The 26,364-nt window shown below is 29.3% G+C and overlaps 1 protein-coding gene across 1 annotated transcript in view; it reads right to left on the bottom strand.

The window, feature by feature from the left end:
• LOC111635629 (eukaryotic translation initiation factor 4 gamma 3-like) overlaps positions 1 to 26,364 on the bottom strand; it is a 90,925-nt gene that overhangs the window by 58,182 nt on the left and 6,379 nt on the right. Inside the window, exons 4-12 of the mRNA XM_023380645.1 lie at positions 16,224 to 16,367; positions 15,812 to 15,891; positions 14,061 to 14,235; positions 7,088 to 7,186; positions 6,836 to 6,983; positions 6,645 to 6,736; positions 6,124 to 6,254; positions 5,727 to 5,932; positions 298 to 307 (exon numbers count right to left, since the gene is read on the bottom strand). Coding sequence (XP_023236413.1) covers positions 298 to 307; positions 5,727 to 5,932; positions 6,124 to 6,254; positions 6,645 to 6,736; positions 6,836 to 6,983; positions 7,088 to 7,186; positions 14,061 to 14,235; positions 15,812 to 15,891; positions 16,224 to 16,367 — 1,085 coding nt within the window. The remainder of the gene's footprint in view (positions 1 to 297; positions 308 to 5,726; positions 5,933 to 6,123; positions 6,255 to 6,644; positions 6,737 to 6,835; positions 6,984 to 7,087; positions 7,187 to 14,060; positions 14,236 to 15,811; positions 15,892 to 16,223; positions 16,368 to 26,364) is intronic.

Here is a 26,364-nt window from a genome sequence, read left to right as displayed (position 1 = left end):
ATTATATCGTTAAAAATTATTTTTAAATTATTTTATTGCTCACAAAACAAACAACCACTCATAATTAGAAAATTAAGTCTCGTTTAAATACTGGCTGCCCTTTAATGGTCCAGTCATGTTGCCAGCTAAAAACACGCAAAAATTTAACAAAAATAATATTAAAGTAGCCAAGACATAGCCAAATATTGTAGTGCCACATCACTAGCGGACATTTGAAATTTGCCAACTAGAACGGTCGGTTAACCGATGTGAAGTTTATCGGGGGTCGGATAATCGATACTCTACTGCAATAATAATAATAATAATCCTTTCTATGGCCATTGCACTGCAGTTAACTTTTAATATAATTATTCACTTTTGTATGACATCATGCTTACATTAAAATAAAGCGTAAATAGTATATATAGCTATAATAATAATTAATGTATTTTTTGCCCATTCATATGTTAAGCAATCAGTTGTTATTATACTTCTATCTTTGAAATATGATAATTCAATAGAATATTGACTAAATTATAATGCAACCTTACACTTTGGGCCAGAAGTCTGTTTTATATCAAGTTCCAAGTTTAATTATACATTATCATTCTGAGGACAAGTCTTTGAAACAAATTTAAAAACTAGTTATGAAAACTCATTCGATTGGCCAAACAATCTAAAAGAATTATAAAAATACTGGTTTGAGCTCTTCAGAACATCCAAAAATCTTTTCTGCCCATGAAAAAATATGATTGTTGATAAGAAAAGAAGTAAATCTGAATTTGAGTGCACCCTAAATAACTGCTGAAATATTAGAGAAAATTAGAAAAGCATGTGTTCCATTTTTTTTTTAAATTTTGAAACAAAATATATCAATGCCATTTCCCCCCCCCCGGTTTTTCACCAGGGGAGAAAAAAAATCAGAATTTGCAAAATTACACTTAAAATACAACACAAAAATTTAGTCCAAGGTAATTTTTAACAACAAAGCAAGTTTAAAGTATTAATATTTCATAATAATGGATATATAGAAGTATGGAGGAAGCCTAACACAACATTAGAAAAATGTACCATTAAATGTGGAAGAGAAAATGTTTCAATATAGGAGTGTATGTTTGTAGCTAGAGTAAGGAACCTAGTTTTTATTGAATCTACAACAAACAGATTTGATTTAAATAAATTAAGTTACAATTTTCAAAATAATGCTCAAAAGTTGAAAGGGTTATGAATAAACTAGTAGCCTGGGACGCCCCATAGTGGGCGTTATTTACAAATTTCCATGAGGCACGGTTCCTTTGACTTTTTTGTTCCTATTAATATGCTGTACAGCTCTGTTAAAGTCCCAATGGTAAGATTTACCCTCCGAATGAAGAGGTGGCGACCCCCAAACTGTAGCCCCTGTGCGAACAATAAAGTCAAAGGAACCATACCCCTACTCGCAACCCTTCACTAGATATAAGCCCCTGAAATAATAAATTCCTATTACAAAAATATACTGAATTATTTATACTGTTATATTGACCAAATAATAATTTATGGGCCAAATGAATAATAATAATTAAAATTGTTAATTTGAGTGTTTGAAATATGACACACGATAGGGACGCCTCTAGTGTCCGTTATCAAACGGTTATGCAGACAGACACCCGTTGAATGGGTTATATATATAGATATTGACCAAATAATAATTTATTGGCCAAATGAATAATAATAATTCATATTGTTAATTTAAATAAGAATTAAAATTGTTAATTTGAATGTTTGAAATATGACACACGATAGGGGTGCCTCTAGTGTCTGTTATCAAACGGTTAAGGGATGGACACCCGTTGAATGGGTTATATATATAGAAATGTATCATTTTTCATACATTTTCATTTGTAAGAAAAGTGCAATAATTCTTATTTTTTAACTTTTTTTTCCATTTTATTTAGTAAATCATGCATTAAACCATTTAACACATTTCTGATTATAAAAATAATTTTAACACTATTTAATTGTCAATTATAACAGTAACATAAGTAACAGCTTTAATCATAAAGAAATATGCATTTTATTACTATTACAGAACTAAACAATGTATTTAAGTTTTTCAAAGATTGCTGTTGTAAATTGCTAATTTCAAAGAAAAAAAGGCTATTATAAATATAGTTTATTTCACACATTAAGTAATTTTGGTAACTTAATTTTGGAGTGAACATTTATATTACTTTATTAAATATAAATGTTCACTCCACTACACATTGGTACTATTTCCAAAAAAGCCAAAGTCAATTTCAATTTCTTTGAGCAAAAGAAAAATTTTTATATTACAGTGATTAAAACAACATGGGGTTTCTAGAAAACCATCTGTAAAAGCTCATTATTAATTTAAAGTCAGGGTATCAACACTCTATTGTCTGGAGTAAATAACATGTGCAATCACAAAAGCACAAAATCAATCATCATAAGTGATAATACATGTTTGACTGTAATAGATTTGGAAAACTTGTTTGACTTTTATGGATTTGGATATTTAAACACACATTATATAATTTTTAATTATTTATATGTTATTTAAATACATTTCAGTTTATAATTAAAATATATACATGTAGAAATGTCTCAATTACACATAACATTAAGAAAAAAAAAAAAAAAAAAAACAAACAAACAAACAAACAAACAAACACAAAGTTTCAAAAATGTCTCCATAAAGTATGAAGCCTGATCTTTGATTTTACCAAATATATGACATCTCATAATCATAAATAAGCAAAATTCAGCTGCCAATATTTGACAATTCAAAAGTTACAGTTCATTAACTGCTTTAGTAGCATTGTTCACATTCTTTACAATGCAACAAGATGGCGTTTGAAGCTTCATTCAACTCATTAATGTTAAAATAAATATCAATCTATCTCTACTTTGACTAAATATGAATAATTTATTTTGGAAAGTCATGTTACATTCAGTTATTTTCAATTATTTCACACTTTATGTGAAAGGATAGGCTCAGATCAATCTGATCAGACAAAGTGTTTACAACTAACATATCAGTGAATCACTGATCAAACACTTTGCCACAATACTAATAGCATTTTATCTGGCCTACAAACTGACATAGATCAGATGTTACAATGTTTCATCTGATCCACTATCATCCTTGAGAGTTTTATCAAAACACAAAATAAAATGGTGCCTGCAAAGGTATTAAATCTCTTATGCTCAGAAAAAAGTTGTGAAAAGTCCAATACAGAAGGGATGAAGGTAAGTTCTGATGAAGATTGAACTTTAAACCATATTTTTTAGAAATTTTAGAAAAGTGTTTTTAAAAATATTTCTGTTGGATGGAACACTTTAATTTGTAAAAATAAAACCATTATTTCAATGATATATTATGTCTGGATTTTTCTGAAATGGTACCACTATGCACTAACTGAATGGTAAGGCAGTAAAGGCATCAGTCTAGTGCTCTATGGATCTGAGATCAAATCCAGGTAGTCAAAAATCCCCAGGAATTTGTTTTTTGAGTAATGGACCATCCAAGATTTGTTGGGTCCCATCAAAGCTGACCCAGCTTCCCCACTATGGGCCTGACCAAACCTAGAATAGCCTGTCTCACACAGCAGAAAGAATAAAAAAAATGTTCAGAGGGCATGATCTGAAAATTTCTATAAGCAAATTTTTTCAATAGGAATAATTTTATTAAAATGTAATATACAGTAGAAAAGCCTGAGTTTAGCTCTGAGTATTCATGAGACTGGAGACTTTCTGCTGAGGACAGATGTCTGCTTAAATCAAACATCTGTTAAAAATTGCAATATATTTTACAACACTTGACACATTTTCAACAGTCAATACATTATTCTGTTTTGTAAAAAACTGTTTAATAAGAATAGAAATCAGAAACAACTGTTAAAATTTAAAGGACTATTTTTACATAATAATTCATTTAATTTGGCATTATAAGTGATAATATCACTTTGTACTAAATTTAATAATTAAAAATTAAAGATTGATTACTTTAGAAAAACACTAGAACAAAAATTATTATTAACCTCTTTCATCATTTTCTTTTTTGTATTTTTTTTTTAATATAAGCAATTCCTAAGTACTTACCCATTCTCTGTTTATTTTACTCTTCTCTTGATCTAATTCTTTTCCTATTGTTGTTAATAATCTACATAGACACTCTAGAGAATCCTCATCTCCTTGATTATGTAACAATTTCTTAATGCAATCATGCATAATTGGTGATGTTAGCATATTTAATTTGAATAATTCACCAATAAACCTAAAAAGCAGTAAATAATTTGATTTATTTCGGCTGTAGACTATATAACATACTATTCACAATAATTATCCTTCATTGTTTTTAAATTTTAAATCAACTTAATTTAACAACCATTAAATATTATACATCAAATAACTNGTTAGGCTTAACATCGACGAAAATTCAACGCAAAGCGACACACAACGGAGAAAAATCTCAACATCGGATACGTTAAACTATTTTTTCGTACATAAATCGGTTATCCGAAATATCAGTTATACGAACAACCCCAGTCCCCAATTGATTCGGAAAATCAACGCTCTACTGTATTTATATACGAAATTATACCCCAACTTACACGGTTACCGCTCGGTCCCACCTATCGCGTAAGTTCAAGGTATTACTGTATTTAAGTCATCCTGCATAGCATAACTGTGGCAAAGTATGACATATATAAATAGTAACACACAAAAATGTTGAGAAAGGATTACTGTATAAATTTGAAGAATTGGGTGCATATGATAAATGATCAATCAATAATTGTCTCATATTATCTAAATAATATTTACAATAATTTTATTTTAAATAATTAATAATAATATGATTAATCAAACAATAATATTTTTATTGAAAAGTTGGTCTAGTTAGAGGTTACATTATAGCCTACTAAGGGCATACATTTGGGGAATTCATTAGAATATGAATTGCAACTTCACATATAAGATATAAGGTGATTTTTTTTTAGCCTTTTTTGGACAAAAGTTGTATTTTATATGCCATAAAATACAGTACAGTATTTTTAAAATATATTTTTATCCAGAAATAATTTTGGCTATATTAAATTCATCAATCGTATGCTACACGATAACCAAATAGTTAATAGTTAGAAAAATAACTTTTATTACTCAGAAATAATTTAATTAATAAATTACTTTTAATGTAAACACATCTTTTTAAGAAATTTAATTTAACTTAAAAATTACATAGAATTATAATTATTTTTTCACATAACAAATTAACATAGAAGATAACAATTTTCAGTGAAATATTTTAAGTACTACAATGTGTCAATCTTTAAAACATTGTAGTGCATAAAATTTTCATACAGTGCCACTATCCATGCAGTCAATTAAATTTAGATAGATAGATGTATCATCTATCTATTTTAAAAAATTAACTAAACAAAAAAACTTTTTTTTTAAAAACTAACTATTGATTTGCTTACATTATTTTAAATTAATATATAATATTAATGTTGTTGTTATATTAATTAATATTAATCAGTATATTAATGGTATTTTCATCTGAAATCGACAAAAATTTAATATTAATTTCTTAATAAAATAATAATCTCTATAAGCTAATAATAATTTTATAAAGAAATTCAGCAAAATAGCCTGATTCAATGCATATTTAAATATACTTTACATAATAAATTTATGAAATTAAAAAACAAAATATTGAATTCTGTATATAAAATAATTTAACAAACCTTGATCATTTACTTCTTTTGGTTGATTATTTTCTTGAATAGTAGTTTGTCTTTCTTCTGATGTTGATACCTTAGTTATGTCTTTTACTGCAGCAAGAACTTGTTCACGCTCTTTAAATGAAGTGGGAGATGGTGTCTGTCTTATGGAAGTTGATGAATATTGATTTCCTCGACCTCTGCTGGAATCTCTGTTAGATGCCGATGGCCTAAAAAATTCAATTTTAATATAATTATTCAATACAATAAAATATGTAGTTTTACCAAATAAAACAATTATGTATCATTAAATGAAATATTAAGTATGACATTTAATAATAAAACTTTATGTCAAAGTCTGTTTCTCAAAAATTAAACATTTAAATTCAATTAATATTTAATACATATTTTTCTGTCATACCTATTTGTACCAGTAGACTTTGTTTCAGATTCTTGAGAGGGTAATTTATTTCCACCACTACTTCCTCTTCCCCAATTAGAAAATCCTCTTCCTCCTGGACCAAACTGTAGATTTTCTACCTCTGTAGATAACTACAATGTAAAACATTAGTTATATAATGCTTCAAAGAATATTTAAAAATTAAATTTTATTAATAAAATTGTAAAATAATTTAGTTCAAAATAATAATAATAATAATAATTAAATATGAGCAATTTGACATATATAAAACACATTCTAGTTTCAGAGACATTAAAATTTTTAAAAGAATGTAATTAAAAATGCATATTAGACTAAAAAAATAAGTATTTTCTACATTAAAAATTTCAAACTTCCAATTTTTTAAACAAGCCTCATTGAATTTATTATTACAAATTAAATGATTTTCAGATACTTTAATTAATAAACAAGCCTTTTCATTTATTAAAAAAAATTCAGTTCATAACAGATAAAACAATTTATAAAATGTTGGTATAATTTACCTTCGTTATTTTTATTTTACTAGGATCAACAAAGTTCCGACTTTGTTTGTTTACAGGAGTCCATTCTTCTGAATAAGGATTACCAGTTCTACCTAATATATGCAAATAAGATTAGTATAGAAAATAAATTTATAGAAAGTTAATAATTTAATCTATTATTAAGTAATTTAAAATTTTTAATGCGAATTTACTTTTCCTTCTTTCCCTATCATCAGATCTTTTTGGTGGTGCAGCATGCTGCAGTAATAACTGTTGTTCTTGTGCTTCTTTTTCCGCTTCACGATGAATCTGATCTATAGTTTTTGGATTATTTTCATCACGTCTTGGAACCCAATTTCTCTGAAATAAGAAATTAGCAAATAAGTTCAATAATTAATATTTATTAATATTTTTAAAAAGGAAAAATATTTTAGGAATATAAAATTATTAAAAGGAAAAATTACCTTCCTTAGTTCAATAACATCTTGTAACATAAATCTCACTCTAGAATTTGTTCTTCTTTCATTAACAATTTTTTGCATGGATTCAAAATAGGAATCCATCTAAAATTGAAAAAATAAAATTATTATTCTAATTATTTGATGTTCATATAACTTTTTATTTAAAATTATTGAGCAAATACCTAATATTAAGCTTTTATTAACAACACATCTTTCACAATAATATCTTTAATAAAATCAATAAAAAATGTTATAAAATGTTGAGGACATTAACAAATTAAAATCAAACTGAGATCTATACTCAACATTACACATTTTTTTTTTATCAGTTGGTTTATTAAACATACAGATAAATATATTTTTTTATTTATCAAATATAAAAAGTTAATTTCAAATAAAATTAAATAATCTATATTATAATTAATAGTAGTAATAAAATTATATTTTACAACATTAACATAAATTTATGATTTATTTAAAAACAAAATTCTCCTTTTTTTCACAGTACAGGAAAATTTAATGTGACAAAGTTTACAGAGGTTGAAACTATATATTATTGCCATGTTAGTAAAATAAATTTTAACAAGAATAAATTCAAATAAAGTTACAAACATCTTAGATGTGCACTAATATCTAATATCTGTATTTTTTTAATAGCATTATGATAAATATAAGAAAAGATATATTGACTGATATATCTGCTTCCAATAGAATTCAGCTTGAGAGAACATGGTATTTTGGTATTATGCTTTTCATGCATAGTCTTTATGTTGCATTTCAACCATATTTGTTTGATTTTGTACTTTTAATACTATACTTTTTTTAGCTCGAAACATCAATGGTTTTCACATGTGTATCAATCAAATACAGTAGAGCATTGATTATCCGACTCAATTGGGGACTCAGATTGGTCAGATAACTGAAAAATTGGATAACCGAAAAAAATGAAAAAAATACATTACAGTGGGTGATCGGTTAACGAACATAATCTGTTCCAAGACTTTGTTTGCTATCCGAATTGTTTGTTATCCGATTATCGATTTACCATAGGTTTTAATGGGAATTTAATTAATTCGTTCTGGAGACCTCCCCAAAATAAAAAAATATATATACTTTCTTACTATGTTTATTTATATGTAATAATAAATATACATACATACACAGTCTTGCGTTTTTATTAGTCATGTTTTTTCCATTTGAAAGGGTTAAAGAATCTGTCTAATGTCGATTGCTTTTCTCTCATCTTCAGGATTTTTCGTAAGTAATTAATAGCATTGCAATTGTAGAAATCCCCAAGCCTCAACTTGGTTTGGATGCCATTCTAAGACCGTTGTTCTGACATCCTCACATTTCTTCAAAAAAATCTTTAATAACAGATATCGGCATTAATCCTCTTTTTCAGAAGAAAACATATCTCGCCGAGTTTCTTGGTGTTCAAGAGTTCATGGCATTCTTCTGTCGTCAGATCCGTTTCAGGTTCCATTATGAACTCTTCGATGTTCTATATTTCTCAAATGTGATTTTTGTTACTCCTTTAGCTGCCTGAGTCTTCTTGATTATACAGTATTTTTCTTAAAAAAATGAACTGCGGCCTACTGTAGACCTGTTCACGCCATACTGCCCAGCAACATTAGGCATCTTCTGCCTACTCTTTACCTTTGCTATTATACTCTCACCTTACAAAAAAAAAAAAAAAAAACAGAAAAAAAATTGTATGAAGACGTAGATAATATAACTCGGGTGGCATTTAACCTTGTTTTCATTTAAATGGCCTGACACCTAGATGGCGTTTAAAATGACGACACCAATGATGTTGCGTCAAAGTGCCGCCATCTTGCGCTAATGTAATTAGTTATGTTAATAGATAGTCAATGGTAACTGCGTCATTTTGCAGATGAGTACTGAATTTAGTCGGATGGAGTCGACTGTGGTACGTATTAATATATTGCTTTAAAATAGAAAGTTGTATAATGCCTCTGAGACTTTAGCTTTGGGCGTGGTTTCTATATTATCTAGATTTTTATTGTTGATAAAAATATTTTAAAAGATAATTTGTTTAAATTGAATAATGAATGTTTGTAGATTCGACACACTAAAATTTTAATCATTAATTTACAACTTAAATCATTAATAGATTCATTTGTTTTATGCGCACGATATTTGTTTCCTGCTACATATTTTACATACAAATTGATAATTTATATTAAAAAAAAGAAAATAAACAATTTGCACGAAATTAAATTCGATTTTAATATTAAAATTCCGTCTTGCTTATAACCGAAAATCTCATTTGCATTCAGTTTAATTACTAAGATTCGCCATTGCAAAAGCATTATATAATCTGATAAGGTGTAATATTTAACATCCAGTATTTTAAAGATGAAACGTGGAATTAATACTTAAATAATTACATATATAGTTAAATTACAATTATATTAACGTCCTATTTTCTCATTTCTTCTATCTAGTAACAGGAAATGAGTCTGCTATCTAAATCTTCGTTCTAATTCAGTGATTTCTAGATAACGGATTGACCAAGCTTCCAATGATTGCCAGATTGAAATTATTTATATCAATAAGCAGTGATTTTAATAATATGACCATTCTGGAAATGATTTTAATTATGAGAAAATTAACAAAAATAATATATAATTAACATACTAATGCTTTTATTTCAGACTTGCTTGCCTATAAAGCTATAATTTTATGGCAGATTTCTATTGATAGATATAATTTAAGACTCGTTTATGTTTGCTTTCTTTACAATAATGCTTAGAAATTAATCTGATATTGCAGGTCTTAACCTCCAGCATTTAGTTTTATACTACTTTTTTCTATAAAAAAATAAGTTCTATGATTAGAAAATCAATTAAAGTTGTCAGCTTGCACATTCAATAATAAAATACGATGCTTAAACACGATTCCATTTATATAGAAAAGGCCATTTCTATTCCCGACTTATTCTTCTATAATGTGTTTCGGATAAGATAAGTTTACATTCGTTTTATTACTTAATATATTTTTCCCCTTTCAAAATATTTATTTAAATAAAGAAATGCGAGTGGAAATTGAAAATATGACTTTCATTTCGGAATTAAATTTATGTCAGAATAATTCAAAAGACTTATGAATGATGTTTACTAAGGTTTAAGTCGTGGACCTAAGTAATTCTTCATCCTTATCTTTATCTCCGGATGATAGCTTTATGGAATAATGGGCCAATGTTTAACAGGGAATCTACTTTATCTAGTTTTTTAGATTATAGGTAACACTCAAGAACCCGGTAATGTGGCCAGCCAGTTGATATTAATTAAAAAGAACCGACTCGTCAGAATACTAAATTATGAAAATACTTCTTTTCTATTATTTCTCTCTTTACAAATGCTACTGCTACTGCCTAGTCAACATGCCATGAAAAATATTAGGCTTTTTACAACAAAAACTTAATATTTAGTATTGTTTCTTTGTATTTAAGTAGCAAAATAACTGATTTTTTAGAAGCTTACGTTGATAGCTCGCTTGCTCTAATTTTCTGTAAAGTAGGTTATCTTTTCTCGATCAGATTGAGCTAAATTTAATTATTGATCGTTAAATCAATTTTATTAATTCATTAATTATAGTCGAATGGAATTAGTTATATACAGTATGTAATTAACGTTAGGATTTAATGAAAAGTACCAAAATCATAAATTGTTTTATGAAAGTTTTATAAGATAAAGTTTAACGAAGTCTTAAAAATCGTATTGTGATTTTATTGAGCTTTTTGACCATAATATTTATATAAAACTTATTGCTTTATAGTTTCCATGCATTGACTAGACCAAAGTAAATGGTTTAAGTTAATCTAATTAGCTAAATCGCCTATAAGTGACTATCCGAATTTGTAATTTATATTTATAATCGATTATATTGATTAACACGCTATTAAGTTTATAGGTTAATGATTGTGTTATAAAATCCAATTATTCTAGTAGATCCAATGAATAATAATATAGGTTATATCAACTTACGACTTTTTCCCCCGATTAAGCTAAAATTTTCCGTTGTATCGAGAGGGAAATTTGAATTTAAAAGAAAATTCCAGTCTAAGAAATCTTCAAATTATTTTATTAAACTTGATTATTGTTGGGTAGATTAAAGATGAAGTCAGTTGAACAGAGAATTAACCAACCATGCCTTACAGGATAGGAAATTGCTTCGGTGAGCAAAGAAATGCGTGAGGGTAATGTCAAATAGCTGTTTTATCTGCTATTAAAATGCAGGAGTGATGAATGACACTCTCTTCTTCTTCTTAACGAGGTCATTGGAATTTAGTTTCACGTTATATTACATACTGTATTCTTTCAAACACTGTTTGTGTCATAGGCAATTGTTCCAAAAGTTTTGTAGAATTGTAAATTTTATTAAGCTAGTGACAAATATATATATATATAATTTAACTCCTATTTTACTATATATTAAACATTATGATCGAAGTTAAAGTAATTTCCATAAATTAGAAAACTTTTTAAAAAGTACTAAATTTTTGAATAAAATTTTATTCTAGTTTAGCCTCGTATATTAAATATTAAAAAANATTCCTATTAATTGCTTCTCTCCCATTGGCTTAATTCTGTTGGTCATTACTGGCCATGCTTGACATGTGAAGTTTTCTGGGTTTCCTTCACATTTTTACTCCCAAATGGGGTCAAGCATCCCCTCAAAGTCCTCCCAGTAGGCACTCCACTGGTTTGCTGCCTTGTGCAACAACCCAGTATCCCATCCCAAATTACAAAACTATTCTAATTCTGTTGGACTTGGCCATCTGTGGTTTTACCATTGCTACTTTCTTTTCCTCAGTGGCTCTGGAAAAGCCAGAAAATGTTAGGTTAGGCTATGTTAGCCAATAACAATCTAAAACTATACTATCTATCATTGAACTATTTCTAGCCTTCTCACTTTCAAGCAACAACCAGCTTCGGCTAACTTAAAATATTAAATTATATTTTTCATTAATCAATACTTTAACAAAGTTTTTAAATATAAAAATATGGTGTAAACACATAAATTTAACACCTGGTTGATAAACCTAATGAAATAAAATTAACCTGAGCAACCATTTAATGATAAAATTCGTATACTTAGCATTTAAAACTGTCACCTGAACATTAGCTTTAAATTTAATTACAGGCTTTTGCCTTGTACGCATTTAGCCTAAGCTGGTAGCACTCTAACTTACCAGTGCTAACCTCAGCACTGCTCTTACCTTACAACTAATACTTACTAATATAATCAATTTTGGTAAATTCATACAGACTACACTAAATACGTAAAGCATATGAGCCCTCACATAGGGACTAGTTAAATTTCTATGAGCCCTCACATAGGGACTAGTTAATACAATATGAGCCCTCCTGGGACAATTACACTTCACTAAATAGCTCTCCTGGCCCCTTAGTGCTCTCTGAGCGGGAAGGGGCCAACAGTTTCTTGACCTAAACTGTCGCGGAGAACAAAAAAAAAAAAAAAAAAAAAAAAAAACAAACAAACAAACAAACAAACAAACACAAAGTTTCAAAAATGTCTCCATAAAGTATGAAGCCTGATCTTTGATTTTACCAAATATATGACATCTCATAATCATAAATAAGCAAAATTCAGCTGCCAATATTTGACAATTCAAAAGTTACAGTTCATTAACTGCTTTAGTAGCATTGTTCACATTCTTTACAATGCAACAAGATGGCGTTTGAAGCTTCATTCAACTCATTAATGTTAAAATAAATATCAATCTATCTCTACTTTGACTAAATATGAATAATTTATTTTGGAAAGTCATGTTACATTCAGTTATTTTCAATTATTTCACACTTTATGTGAAAGGATAGGCTCAGATCAATCTGATCAGACAAAGTGTTTACAACTAACATATCAGTGAATCACTGATCAAACACTTTGCCACAATACTAATAGCATTTTATCTGGCCTACAAACTGACATAGATCAGATGTTACAATGTTTCATCTGATCCACTATCATCCTTGAGAGTTTTATCAAAACACAAAATAAAATGGTGCCTGCAAAGGTATTAAATCTCTTATGCTCAGAAAAAAGTTGTGAAAAGTCCAATACAGAAGGGATGAAGGTAAGTTCTGATGAAGATTGAACTTTAAACCATATTTTTTAGAAATTTTAGAAAAGTGTTTTTAAAAATATTTCTGTTGGATGGAACACTTTAATTTGTAAAAATAAAACCATTATTTCAATGATATATTATGTCTGGATTTTTCTGAAATGGTACCACTATGCACTAACTGAATGGTAAGGCAGTAAAGGCATCAGTCTAGTGCTCTATGGATCTGAGATCAAATCCAGGTAGTCAAAAATCCCCAGGAATTTGTTTTTTGAGTAATGGACCATCCAAGATTTGTTGGGTCCCATCAAAGCTGACCCAGCTTCCCCACTATGGGCCTGACCAAACCTAGAATAGCCTGTCTCACACAGCAGAAAGAATAAAAAAAATGTTCAGAGGGCATGATCTGAAAATTTCTATAAGCAAATTTTTTCAATAGGAATAATTTTATTAAAATGTAATATACAGTAGAAAAGCCTGAGTTTAGCTCTGAGTATTCATGAGACTGGAGACTTTCTGCTGAGGACAGATGTCTGCTTAAATCAAACATCTGTTAAAAATTGCAATATATTTTACAACACTTGACACATTTTCAACAGTCAATACATTATTCTGTTTTGTAAAAAACTGTTTAATAAGAATAGAAATCAGAAACAACTGTTAAAATTTAAAGGACTATTTTTACATAATAATTCATTTAATTTGGCATTATAAGTGATAATATCACTTTGTACTAAATTTAATAATTAAAAATTAAAGATTGATTACTTTAGAAAAACACTAGAACAAAAATTATTATTAACCTCTTTCATCATTTTCTTTTTTGTATTTTTTTTTTAATATAAGCAATTCCTAAGTACTTACCCATTCTCTGTTTATTTTACTCTTCTCTTGATCTAATTCTTTTCCTATTGTTGTTAATAATCTACATAGACACTCTAGAGAATCCTCATCTCCTTGATTATGTAACAATTTCTTAATGCAATCATGCATAATTGGTGATGTTAGCATATTTAATTTGAATAATTCACCAATAAACCTAAAAAGCAGTAAATAATTTGATTTATTTCGGCTGTAGACTATATAACATACTATTCACAATAATTATCCTTCATTGTTTTTAAATTTTAAATCAACTTAATTTAACAACCATTAAATATTATACATCAAATAACTTTATATTTTAAATTAAATTTTGTTTTTCTACAAGATTATAATATGGTATATCTTATAACATTAAATATTATTGCTATGTATTTTATAACATGATTTTTGTTTTTAAAATGATTTTATTATTATTATTATTATTAAGCTTTTCCATACAAAAATTAAAATATATTATTTGTTTGAATTAAATGAGTAAAGTATTAATAAAATTAAATTATATTAAAATTTAAATGAATAAAGACATTATTTTAATTAACTATTTCATTTCAACTATTAAAGGGATGATATTTTTAAAGGTGAGTATTTTTTTTTATATTAATAAATTTAAAATTTTACAATATTTTCTTGAATATTCTAGAAGAAGAGTATTTTAACATAAACAAGAAAAAAAGTATTTTTACATTCATGCAATTAACATAACTATACAACTAAGCATAGCTATACAAATAGTTAATAAATGTGTTCTAAAAAATATTACATTTATTTGTTTCATATCTCAATAATATATGAAAAACAGTTATAGAAAAATAATTTTATATAATGAAACAGATTACTGATATTTTGGACTACATATTCTATAAAAATAATAAATAGTGAATTCAGTATTTATTGAATCTTGAAAGAACTTGAATTCTACATGTTGGTTGCTACAAAAATGTATACAAGTAATACTTTATTGAAACACATTCAGAAAGCTTCAAACATTTCTTGGTGTTCATCTATTTGTAGTTTCCATATTCAGATTTGAATACTTTCAATTTTAAAATGTGCATAAGTCTATTCAGAATAACAATTCACTATTAAGCAGAATTTATGATTTACATAACTTTCCTATTAGTATGCTTAAATTTCACAACTTTTAAAATATAAAATATTTTTTCAATTAAATATTAATTTTGTTACATAACTTTTCAATTTCCCAAAATCACTGAGATAATTATAATTATTTACTACATTAAAATTTTGTTTTAATCATCTCTCATTTAAAGTTTTTATACAGTAAATCAGAGAAAAATAAAAAACATTCAGATAAATACATTGAATAACAAAGTTCACAAAAAAATTAAATATCAAAATTAGAGAAAAATATAAAAACTGATTTATTGAAAAACTATCAAGAATTAAACATATTGAAACAGTTATCACATGGTTGGGACATCTAGGCACTAAAAATGACAGGAACAACTATAAAAATCATGAAAGTCATTCCTTTCATGAGTTATATAAGTGATAGAAATTATTACTCACATAACTCAGGTAAGGTATAATTTATTACTCATAAAATTTTTATAACTATTTATATGATTTTTAGTGCCTATATGTTCTAACCTTAATTATCAGCTAATCACATTTTCAATTTAGTGCGATTGTGATCTGAATTTATTCAAATGGTTTTTTTCTGTCAACTTTTTTCATTAACATTTCATTCATAATGAGCTACTAGTTACCTGATATTGCCTAGTGATCTTCTCCTTGCTGTTCTTTCTTCTTCTTCTAATTCTTCTTGTAACTGTCTTTTTTTCTCATCCTATAAAATAAAAAAATTATCTGTTAACAAATTATTTCACATATATCTTGATGATGATGAAGCAAAGTACATTCAAATATTTGAATAAAGAAATAAAAAAATACTCATTTTTTATTTACAAATTCTGTTTGCAAATTCTTATAGATAAAATAAAACAATTAGTAATATTTAAAATTGGAAAAATTTACACAACAACTAAAAATAGAAATGATTTTACTAAACAAAATAGAAATTAAATGGCCAAAGAATAAATTTAATAGAATAAAAAATGACAAATTAGACAAAATAATAATCAGTTTATATAATTATTTGATAAGCAAATTAAAACTTACTGTTTCAGCATTATCAATTTCTTTTAATCGTTCTTCTCTTTTCACTTCATCATTTACATCTTTCTCAAACTCCCTCTGACATTTAGTTAATAATAATTTTCGAAAATTAACTTGTCCCTCTTGTCCTGCTAAAGGTACTTTCACCTAAAATAAAATAAAAAAAAAAAAAACAAAACTTACATATAAATTTGAATAAAGTAATAAAATATTTTCTCAAATAAGTTAGTACAAAACTATTAACTTCACAAAATTTCATATTTATTTCATTTATTAAAAGGCAACAATAATTTGCATACTTTATCAAAAATCATTATTACAATTTATTTTTATCTAGAAAATAATTTGTTTTTGGTGAATTTAAGAAAAATTTTCATAGTGTAACATACTATACATATCATAAATCTTCTAATAGACACATGGCCATATATTGGACAGAATATACTTAGCCTCCAGCATATATAAGAGACCCAGCACCTATTCCATTATCACAGAATTTCACATCCAAACTAGTGATAAAAAATCCTAGCTGTTATCAGTTTTCAGTGATACTTTCCTAGCTGTTATCAGTTTTTATTTTAAATATATGTGAACCACCGGTGAGGTTGGAAGTCTCCCGATCCAGCAACAGGTTGTTAAACCTTCTCACTGTCAAGATGGCTTAAAAATTTTTTCCTTTTATTTACCCCGCTGTAATGGGATTTAATGTTTCGGGTCGAGTGGAGAAGGGAGGAGTGCCGTAGGTAAGGTGACAGGCAATATACGAGTAAAAGAGGACACCAATTTAACAAAAAAATCAACGATTTATAGGGTACATCCATAGACGATACAATAACTATTATCAAGGGAAAATTCTGAGTCCCTAAAACGCGATGGACTGAGAGAGAGTTCACAAAAATTTGTTCCATACATCTTTCTGTATTTAAATATCCTTGAAGAAAAAATATATGATATCCAAAGGGTTCCAAAGGAAAAAATATATGATATCCAAAGGGAATTGGAAGGATAAGGACACAAAATTAGATAATATCTTGGAGGACAGGTACTTCGCTGGTTGATGAACAACTCCCCCGTGAGGGGGTAGCAAGTGGCTTTTATAGTTTCATCGTGGGAGAATAGTCACGTGATTACTTGTTGTGGGGTAAAAGGTACTCGGATGGGTCAAAGTTGTCCCCGGGACCATGCTAACTATCAACTTTGGAGTTGGAATGTGGAATTATTTTCTAAGTAGACGGATGTTTACTTTGAATGAAAGGGGGAGATTGGAATTTTTCTCTTTTTTAAGTTAGGTTTTAGCTTAGGATTTAAAGAAAAATTTAATTGAGGGTTGAGGAAAGTACAGGATATTAATCGGAAAAATCGGTAAAAATTCCGGATTTCACATATATAACTTTTATATTATTAAGCAAAATAAATAAAGTTGTATGTGGTGCCATCTCTTATGAGATTTTGTTATAAAAACTTTTTTAAAATGGCAAAAAGCTTAATTTTGAGAGTAGGGATGAGTTTTATGGAAAAGTATAAATGTTAATAATAAATAAAATCTGCATTAAGTCCTACTTCTCTTGAGATAAATCATATGAGCCCTCTATCTCCTCACTCCTTCAACCTTTAACCACCAAAATTTAATAGCAACAATGCCCCTCATATACAAGCCACCATGCCAAATTTTGTTTATTAATCTTTATCCCAAACTGAGATATTAAGTGAAGTAGATGCCAACACACACATCCACAGAACTTTTCTGTTGTTTTTTTGACTTTTTTTGTATTCAGGTCTCAAAACATGGAGAACAAAAAAACAATGGTTACAAAAAACTAGGAGAGTCAAAATCTGAAATGATTCCAATACTTTCCATTATTATGTATATGTTACCAGCCAAACCCGATTTCAGGCCAAATGGGTTTATCCTACGTGTCAGGATATACTAGTTTAGCCCAGGACAATCTAGTTTGGCCTAAATACTTTAGGCTTAACTAGTTTGACCTAGGCTGAACAAATTTATTCGTTGCAAGTGATAAAATAAACACGGTGGAACCTGTCAACACAGAGATTCACCTCTCGCGTCCCTTTCTATCATGTTTTTGTTGTCTATTCGCATTTTTCATGAACTATAGAGGGCACTGCATTTTTACAAAATGGTTACTTTATCTGGTTCGTTTGTAACTAGTAATGTAAAATTAATCATATATTACTGTCTGATATAATGATATATATCATAAAAATAGTAAACCTCTGAACCTTAAAAGTACAATTTCAGGATATTTTAATGCAAACACAAATGTTTTCTATCTACACAGGAGATCTTCCTCAGGTTAAAGCATTCTCAAATGAAATGCGGATATGGAACATTCTTAAGATTATTTGAAAAACATATAGACGAGAATTTTAAAAAAATTTTAAATATGAACTATATGATATATGCTGCTTATAGCTGATAATCGAGAAATTTTATAGAAAAAGAACAATTATTGTTAGTAGGACACGTCATTATGTGGTAATGAAACAAACAAGCGAGATTGTTCTATACATATTTGTGCTTTCTGTGTTAAAAAACATTGGCTCTGACATCCCCCACAAAATTACTGGCATTTTAAACTTTAAGGAAAAATCCTTTAAATTGACAGTATAACTTCTTCGTGTATAACTGGGCAATGGGGAAACTTTTGCCAATTCTTAAGTCTAATCCACTTTTTCAGAATTCGGAGAAGCTAATAAATATAGCCGACCGATTTTTGAATAATCATATATTTTTCATGTGAGAATAAACGAAAACTTATGTTGGGCTACCATATGGCTTTGAAATTTCAATTTGAAATGCAACAGAAAGCTTTTCTATTGCTATTCATCTTTACTGCTAATACACAAGAATGATTCAAATGACCCAGATAAAATAGTTTTATTTTTAATTAAACACCAGAGGGCGCGCCGGTGAAAAATGAGAATTCACTCATTACATGCAATTGTATTGTGACTTGTGTACCTATGTGCAATTTGTAAAGCTGTATTACAGTAGAGCATTGATTATCTGACTCAATTGGGGACTCAGGTTGGTCAGACAACTGAAAAAAATCGGATAACCGGAAAGAATGAAAAAAATACATTATTAGCATAGTATATTACTATATCCCATGTAATTAGAATATTAGTATATCGCTATTAACCAACTTCATGTTGAATTTTCATCGATGTTAAGCCTAACAATTTTTTTAAAAATAATAATCATTGCTATCGTTAAAAATTATTTTTAAATTATTTTATTGCTCACAAAACAAGCAACCACTTATAATTAGAAAATTAAGTCTCGTTTAAATACTGGCCTCTCTTCAATGGTCGAGTCGATGTTGCCAGCTAAAACACACAAAAATTTAATGAAAATAATATTAAAGTAGCCAAGACATAGCCAAATATTGTAGTGCCACATCACTGCAAACATTTGAAATTTGCCGATTAGAACAGTTGGTTAACCAATGTGACGATTAATCGGGGGTCGGATAATCGATGCTCTACTGTAATTTGAATTTTTGAACATACCAAGTTTAAAAGTTTTGTGTTGTTTTCATATTATTATTATGGATGAGCCATCGTCTAGTGTTCAAGTTGATCAGTTAAAATGGAGAGAGCAGTTTTTAAAAGAAATTTTGCAAAGTGAAAATATAAAATCTTCTCATTTTAATGTTTTAACAAAGGATAAATACTTAGATCTTATCCTACAAGTGGAAGAGACTGAAAAAGCTCAAATTAAGAAACCACTTCATCAAAGGCGATTAAAAAGGTTTGCAATTTTAAACATTGGTTCTGTTAAAAAACTCGTTGCCCGTAGTGAAGGGAACATAAAATACTTTATTCCTGCTGAGGAATTCCTCCTCAGCAGAACTACCTCCAACTCTGCCCTACAAGTGTTAGCACGAAAGCCTCCTATAGAACTACATATTCAGTTCTACAGCCAACTCAGCTGTCTAAAATGGGGAAATAACATCCATCTAACCAGAGATACAATTTTGACTTCGGAGTTTGAATCTGAAACCCCCTTTAGCTTGTCACCAAGTCTGAGTATACCTCCTATAAACATTATTTACGATACAGATTATAATGGCATTTTAATATTCACTGATGGATCGAAAAATGGCAGTAATGTTGGCTGCTCGTTCGTTGTCTTACTGAATAATAATGAAATACATCATAGCACTTTTAGACTTGGTGTATATACAACAATTTTCCAGGCAGAGTTATTTGCCATTCTTATGGCCCTGACATGGGCAAATACTCAGTACCAATCAAGTGATATTACAATTATCAGTGACAGTGCTTCTTCCTTAGCCGTCATTAACAGTTCACAATTACATCCTTTGTCTATACGTATTAAGAATCTGATAATGACTTCCAGTAACAAATATAGCCTGATGTGGACTAAGGCACATCACGGTTTGGGCAGGAATGAAAGAGCTGATGCATTAGCTAAAGCGGCTGCCAATAATTCGCAGCTAGAAATCTCTTATAACAAAGTCAGCTTGACCACTGTTAAAAGACTTTTGTGGAGAGAAGTCCTGGATATATGGCAAAACAAGTGGAACAGCAATAGGGAGAAAATAATCTATAAATTCTTTCCTAATATCAATGATATTTATAAATACCACTGGTTATCACAGTTTTTTACTGACCATGGAAAATTTGCTACATACCTATCAAGATTTGCCAGTCATAATACAACTTTATGCACTCACTGCAACATTACAGATGGCAGTGACCATTATATTTTTGATTGTGTATGTTTAGAAAAGGAAAGACAAGAAATTAAAATGATTTTGTCTGAGCGTGGTGTTGCATGGCCATGCAAACACAATGAATTAATAAATAATTATGAAACATTTTTATACTTTAATAACTTAGTAAGAAGATGCAGTAAAATCACCATGATCTGTACTAGATAAACTTATATTGGCTCGTTACATTTATCTGGCATTATATTGTTAATCCATGTGCGTACAGAGAGAGATTGCTCTGCCTTTTCATATAAACTTAATAATATAATAACTTAATTATGTGCAAGAATCTTTAATTTATTACTGCAATAACTGGTATAATATGATGTGTTGCAATTGACACTTATACATTACAAGGACATCTTATCAATCTGTTTTATAGTATGTGACAATACTTTGACTGTTATAATGCCTGCTTGGAAGTATTCGCAGCCAACTAAATGTTACCTGAGTGTGTTGTGCTGCGTCTCTGTCGAGGTTCTTTTGCCCGTACCGGACACTATATAAGGACACTTATCAGGTGCTCTGCTGTCAATGTTGGAATCAACTCTTGACATGCCCAGCAGGGATCTACCTAATAGACCTCAACAGACCACAGTGCTGCAACTCTTCAGTACATAACCACCAGCATTATTTTTGTTTCTATTAACTTTTTTTTTCTTTTTTATGTTTGCCCTCATAATACTATGTAAACCATTATAATTGTGGTTGTCTACTTTATTTTATTTTAATTTTCTTTGCTCAATATAAACAGTACATTTGTATATGTATACTTATGTCAATAATTGTAAAATACGACTAACTGTCCGACTATTGTATTGTTATTACTACATTTATATATTTTTTATAAATAATTGTAAGCAGATTATGCTACTGTGGAATCTGCAATGTAACCTATGTTACGAAATAAAAAGATTTGTGTGTGTGTGTGCTGAGGAATTGTATGATGTTATTGATGCAGCTCACAGAGCTGTCGGACACGGCGGATGTGAACGATTATTAGCTGAGACATCTTTAAAATATGCTAATGTCACAAAACAGATGATTAACCTTTATTTGTGTGGGTAACATGTCAAGAAAAGAAGATGAAAAAAAGAGGTTTAGTTTCTAAGCCAATTTTGCATTCTGAAATAAACAGTAGGTGCCAAGTGGATCTCATTGATTTTCAGACTCAACCTCATGGAAAGTTTCAATTTATCATGGTCTATCAAGACCACATGACCAAGTTTATTTTGCTTCGTGCTTTGGAATCTAAATGAGCTGAAGAAGTAACCTACCATTTGAATGACATATTTTTGACAATAGATGCCACATGTATTTTGCAGTCAGACAATGGAAGAGAATTTGTCAATCGTATTATATGTGAAATGACGAGTCCTAGGCTAAACTATTGATAGTATACCCTGACACACACAGGATAAACCCGTTTGGCCAGTAACATATACATAAGAACCACAAAAGTAATATGGGAAATATGGTTCAATCTTCTTTCCACCACTACCTCCATGGGTTCCCTAACCAATCCTTTCTCCAAAATAATGAAAACTGTGGGTAATTCACAAAAACTTTTCCTTTTTATTTAATAGAAAAGCACACTACTACACAACAACATTACTAAAGTACACATAAAGTTATGATAGTACCATATCTACTTTTCACAAATTTTCCTAACCACCCTCTGCTAGCTATGAATATTGCATTTTTTTATTACTTTTGTCACTACAGTAGACCCCTATAAAACGGGTTCCTATAATTACGATTCTTATAAAACTGCAAAAAAATTGCGACGATATCCGTAAAAAATGGTAAAAAAACTCCTATAATTACGTAAAACATCATCAGGCAGCCGAACTATTTTCCACCGTCAAGTGCCAAGCTACGGAGAGATTACTATCGTCTGTACAGTATTATATATAAATTAGGTACTGTATATATAATTATATATTAACTTAATTTATTGTAACTTTATTATAATTATATATATATTTTTCGCCGTCTAGCGTCACGCTACGGCGAGTTAGGCGACCTATCGTCTGTTTAGTACTGTAATTTTATACATTTCTTGTGAAAGAAACATTTCTTATTTAACGGCCATTAAAATTATTTATATTAATGATGTCTCCGAAGTTCTACGAAGTTTTCACAGAAAAATAAGTTATTAGAAATCGGCCGCGGTTTGCTGAGCTGTTCCGCGACGAAAACAAGCTTGAGCAATGGCAATGTCAAATGGTGCACACTCGGTAAGTAATCCTACAATTTTTTGTTTATAGCGTAGTTTATACAGATTATTCCCCCCCAAAAAATATACGTATTTTGGAAATGTTGAGTCGGATTAGTCTAGAATCGATTAATTTTATGGAAGAAAACCTTTCAATCAGCCGTAGTCCGTAAACTTCTCACGTGTCGGGCTGTGATTGGAAGGACTCGTAAGAAATCGGATTCCTAAAGAATGGAACGTATCTATGATCTTATAGGGGGGTCGACTGTACTATTATTATTTTCACCTGGGTGAAGACTTTTCTTGCTTTGTATATCTTGTCTATCCGTCTGGAGAGACAGTTATTTTCCTCTCACTGTTCACAGATCCATTGCAGAATCTTTTCTTCTACTTCTTCACTAATCTTCTTGCATGCTCTTCCTACCAGCATCTTTGTCTCACTCTTATTCTTGATAGCATTAAGAGCATCATGCTTGCTCCCCAGTTGCAAATTTGCTTCAGATGCATTTTGAATTTCTATGCTTCCATTTTTCTGGAGTGCTCTTTTGCATATGCAACTGTGTTCAGCTTGAAGGCAATGCTATAAGTCCTATCGGTTGCCATTCTGATCAATGTCTAGTTCAATGATCAGTAAAAAATGAAAAATTTTAAACAGAAAATACAATAAGATACATTCACTCATGTATTATTTACAGCAGAAATGGGCAACCTGCAGCCTGTATTAATATTTTTTGCAGCCCACGTCATATAAAATATAAATATGCTAAAGGAAGTATGCAGAAAAAATTCAAATGTTATTTTCTACAACTTAGGTGAATAGTTTTTCCACAATGAATTTAGTAAAAATTAAAACAAGAAACCAGCTAACAGACACATCGAAACTAATTTAAAACTAGCAGTGACTAATATTTAACCAAATATTTTAGATATACTGTATTGTGTTTACATCAGTTCTAGAAGCTAAATTAAGTATACCTATGCTAATTTATAATTATATATGAATAAATAATTGTGATTTACTGGCATTTCCCCCCCCTCTTTTCTCTTGTATGCAGCCCATGTCAGTTCAAAAGTTTTGAAATGCAGCCCTTACATAAAAACAGGTTGCTCATCCCTGATTTACAGTATACTTCAGTTTTCCCCTGTCATAGCAAAAACATTTTTCAAGGGTTTCCATGGAAAAATTACCATAGCACAGCAGTTTCCAACCATTTTTCATTAGCGTACCCCCGTGGCATTTCCAACTTCCCAACAAGCAATGCATGCGCAAATCTCACACTGCTGTTTGTAGAGAGTGTCGACATTTTGAATTTTATTTTGACTCGGTTCTTGGTCCCCTGAGTACCTACAAGTCTGGTTTTTTTTATGTGCGCATGATTTAGATAACTAATACTTTGTGCCAAATTGCAACTTTTGACATGTACTCCTTCATACTTCTAAGATGGTAACACAGCATGCAGTACAATTTTATAAACAAAACAGTCTTGTCAATAAAAAATTAATAAAAATACTGAATAAATAATGAAAAAAATTACAGCTTGTAGAGAAAATCTGGAGAAACTAGCTATGTCCTTTTCCTTGCTAACAATAAAAAATACTTTTTATAAACAAAAGAATACTTTTTCAAACAACACATGGAGATCAAATTTCTCCAGATTTTCTCTACAAGCTGTAATTTTTTTCATTATTTATTCAGTATTTTTATTAATTTTTTATTGACAAGACTGTTTTGTTTATAAAATTGTACTGCATGCTGTGTTACCATCTTAGAAGTATGTTGAGAGATAATAAGAATAACAGTAACACACCCCACCATCAAAAGTCCATAGCATAATCACTAATCACACATAATGATATCCCCATTACCATTGATCAACTGCACAACATTTATTGATCTGTTGCATTGTACAATTGGCGGCATAAGTTTTTATTTCTATTTTTGCATTTTGAAATGTATAATAAAGTTTGTGATTGTTGCAAAGAACATTTTTTACTTAATAATTTTTTAATACTATTAATTTGTCATATATAATATATTATTTTTCTGCCATAATAACTAACTTTTTTCTGTACCCCTAAACAACCTATCACCTACCCCAGGTTAGAATCACTGCCATAGCAGATACAGAACACATTTAAACTTTGCAAGCTGTGGATAGGAATTTAACAATACCTGGCATCTGTTTAGCAGTTTAAACTAAATAGCCTGTGTTTATAGGAGACCTGGTGTCTATTGGAGAATTTACAGTAATTTTTTCAGAAATATATTTTAAACTGTAGATATTAGCTGTTAAATACAAGGGACAATCATTAATTAACTATAAAAGTGTTCTGGAAATCTGTTTATGGAGTAAAGACCTGTTCTAGAGCACTTCAACAGTTACTTAACCTACTAGTCTCAAAGTAATCAATCTTGACAGAGTACTTGCACCAGCAGGATACAAATGCATGAATGCCTGAAGTAAAAAGGATTTTGAGTGGCTGATGATAGACATGCACTATAGACTAAACTTTATTGGAGTGGAAATAGAAGTCCCTCAGAGTCTTTCAGTGCCCCAAAGAGATGGAAGTCACATGGTGATAAATTAGGAAAGTACAGAGAATGTGGAGAGACCTCAAACTGCATGCCTGAAAGCAATATCCTTACAGAATTTGCTGTACAAGGTCTAGCATTGTCTTGCAGGAAACACACCCTTGAAAAAGAGACTGCAATGCTTCTTCCAGATAACTGTCCTTAACCCCTCAGTCTGAATTGACGTATATATACGTCAAGCCTACATAGCGTTACGAAAAATGTGGTCCTTAAGGCCATTTAAAAAAAAATTTTTTTTGAATTTTTGGAATGTTTTTTAGGTCCCCAAATTTTTTCAAAATTTTTTCCCGCGCAAAAAAATTTTATCGCGATTTTAATGAGCCTATGTGAAGGCTCGATTAAGGCTTAATTGTTTTTTAATGGGAGTTTTTTATCAATTTTATTTCATGGTTCCTAAGTTGTAGCGCACGGATTTTCATTCGGTAAAGTTATTTAAAGTTAGTTTCTGATGTCAAAAACGACCTCCAATGGTTTTTTAATTTTTTTAATTAATATATTTTTTTAAATATAAAATTAATTAATTAGGGGGGTCGGAAATCGCAATAAAAGTTTGAATTTTTTAAAAATATT

The sequence above is a fragment of the Centruroides sculpturatus genome, unplaced genomic scaffold (assembly GCF_000671375.1).
Source record: "Centruroides sculpturatus isolate CEXI.00-Female unplaced genomic scaffold, Cexi_2.0 scaffold969, whole genome shotgun sequence".
NCBI classification, from domain to species: domain Eukaryota; kingdom Metazoa; phylum Arthropoda; class Arachnida; order Scorpiones; family Buthidae; genus Centruroides; species Centruroides sculpturatus.
Note: the sequence above shows the minus strand (reverse complement) of the source record. Positions and strands in the feature narration are given on the sequence as shown.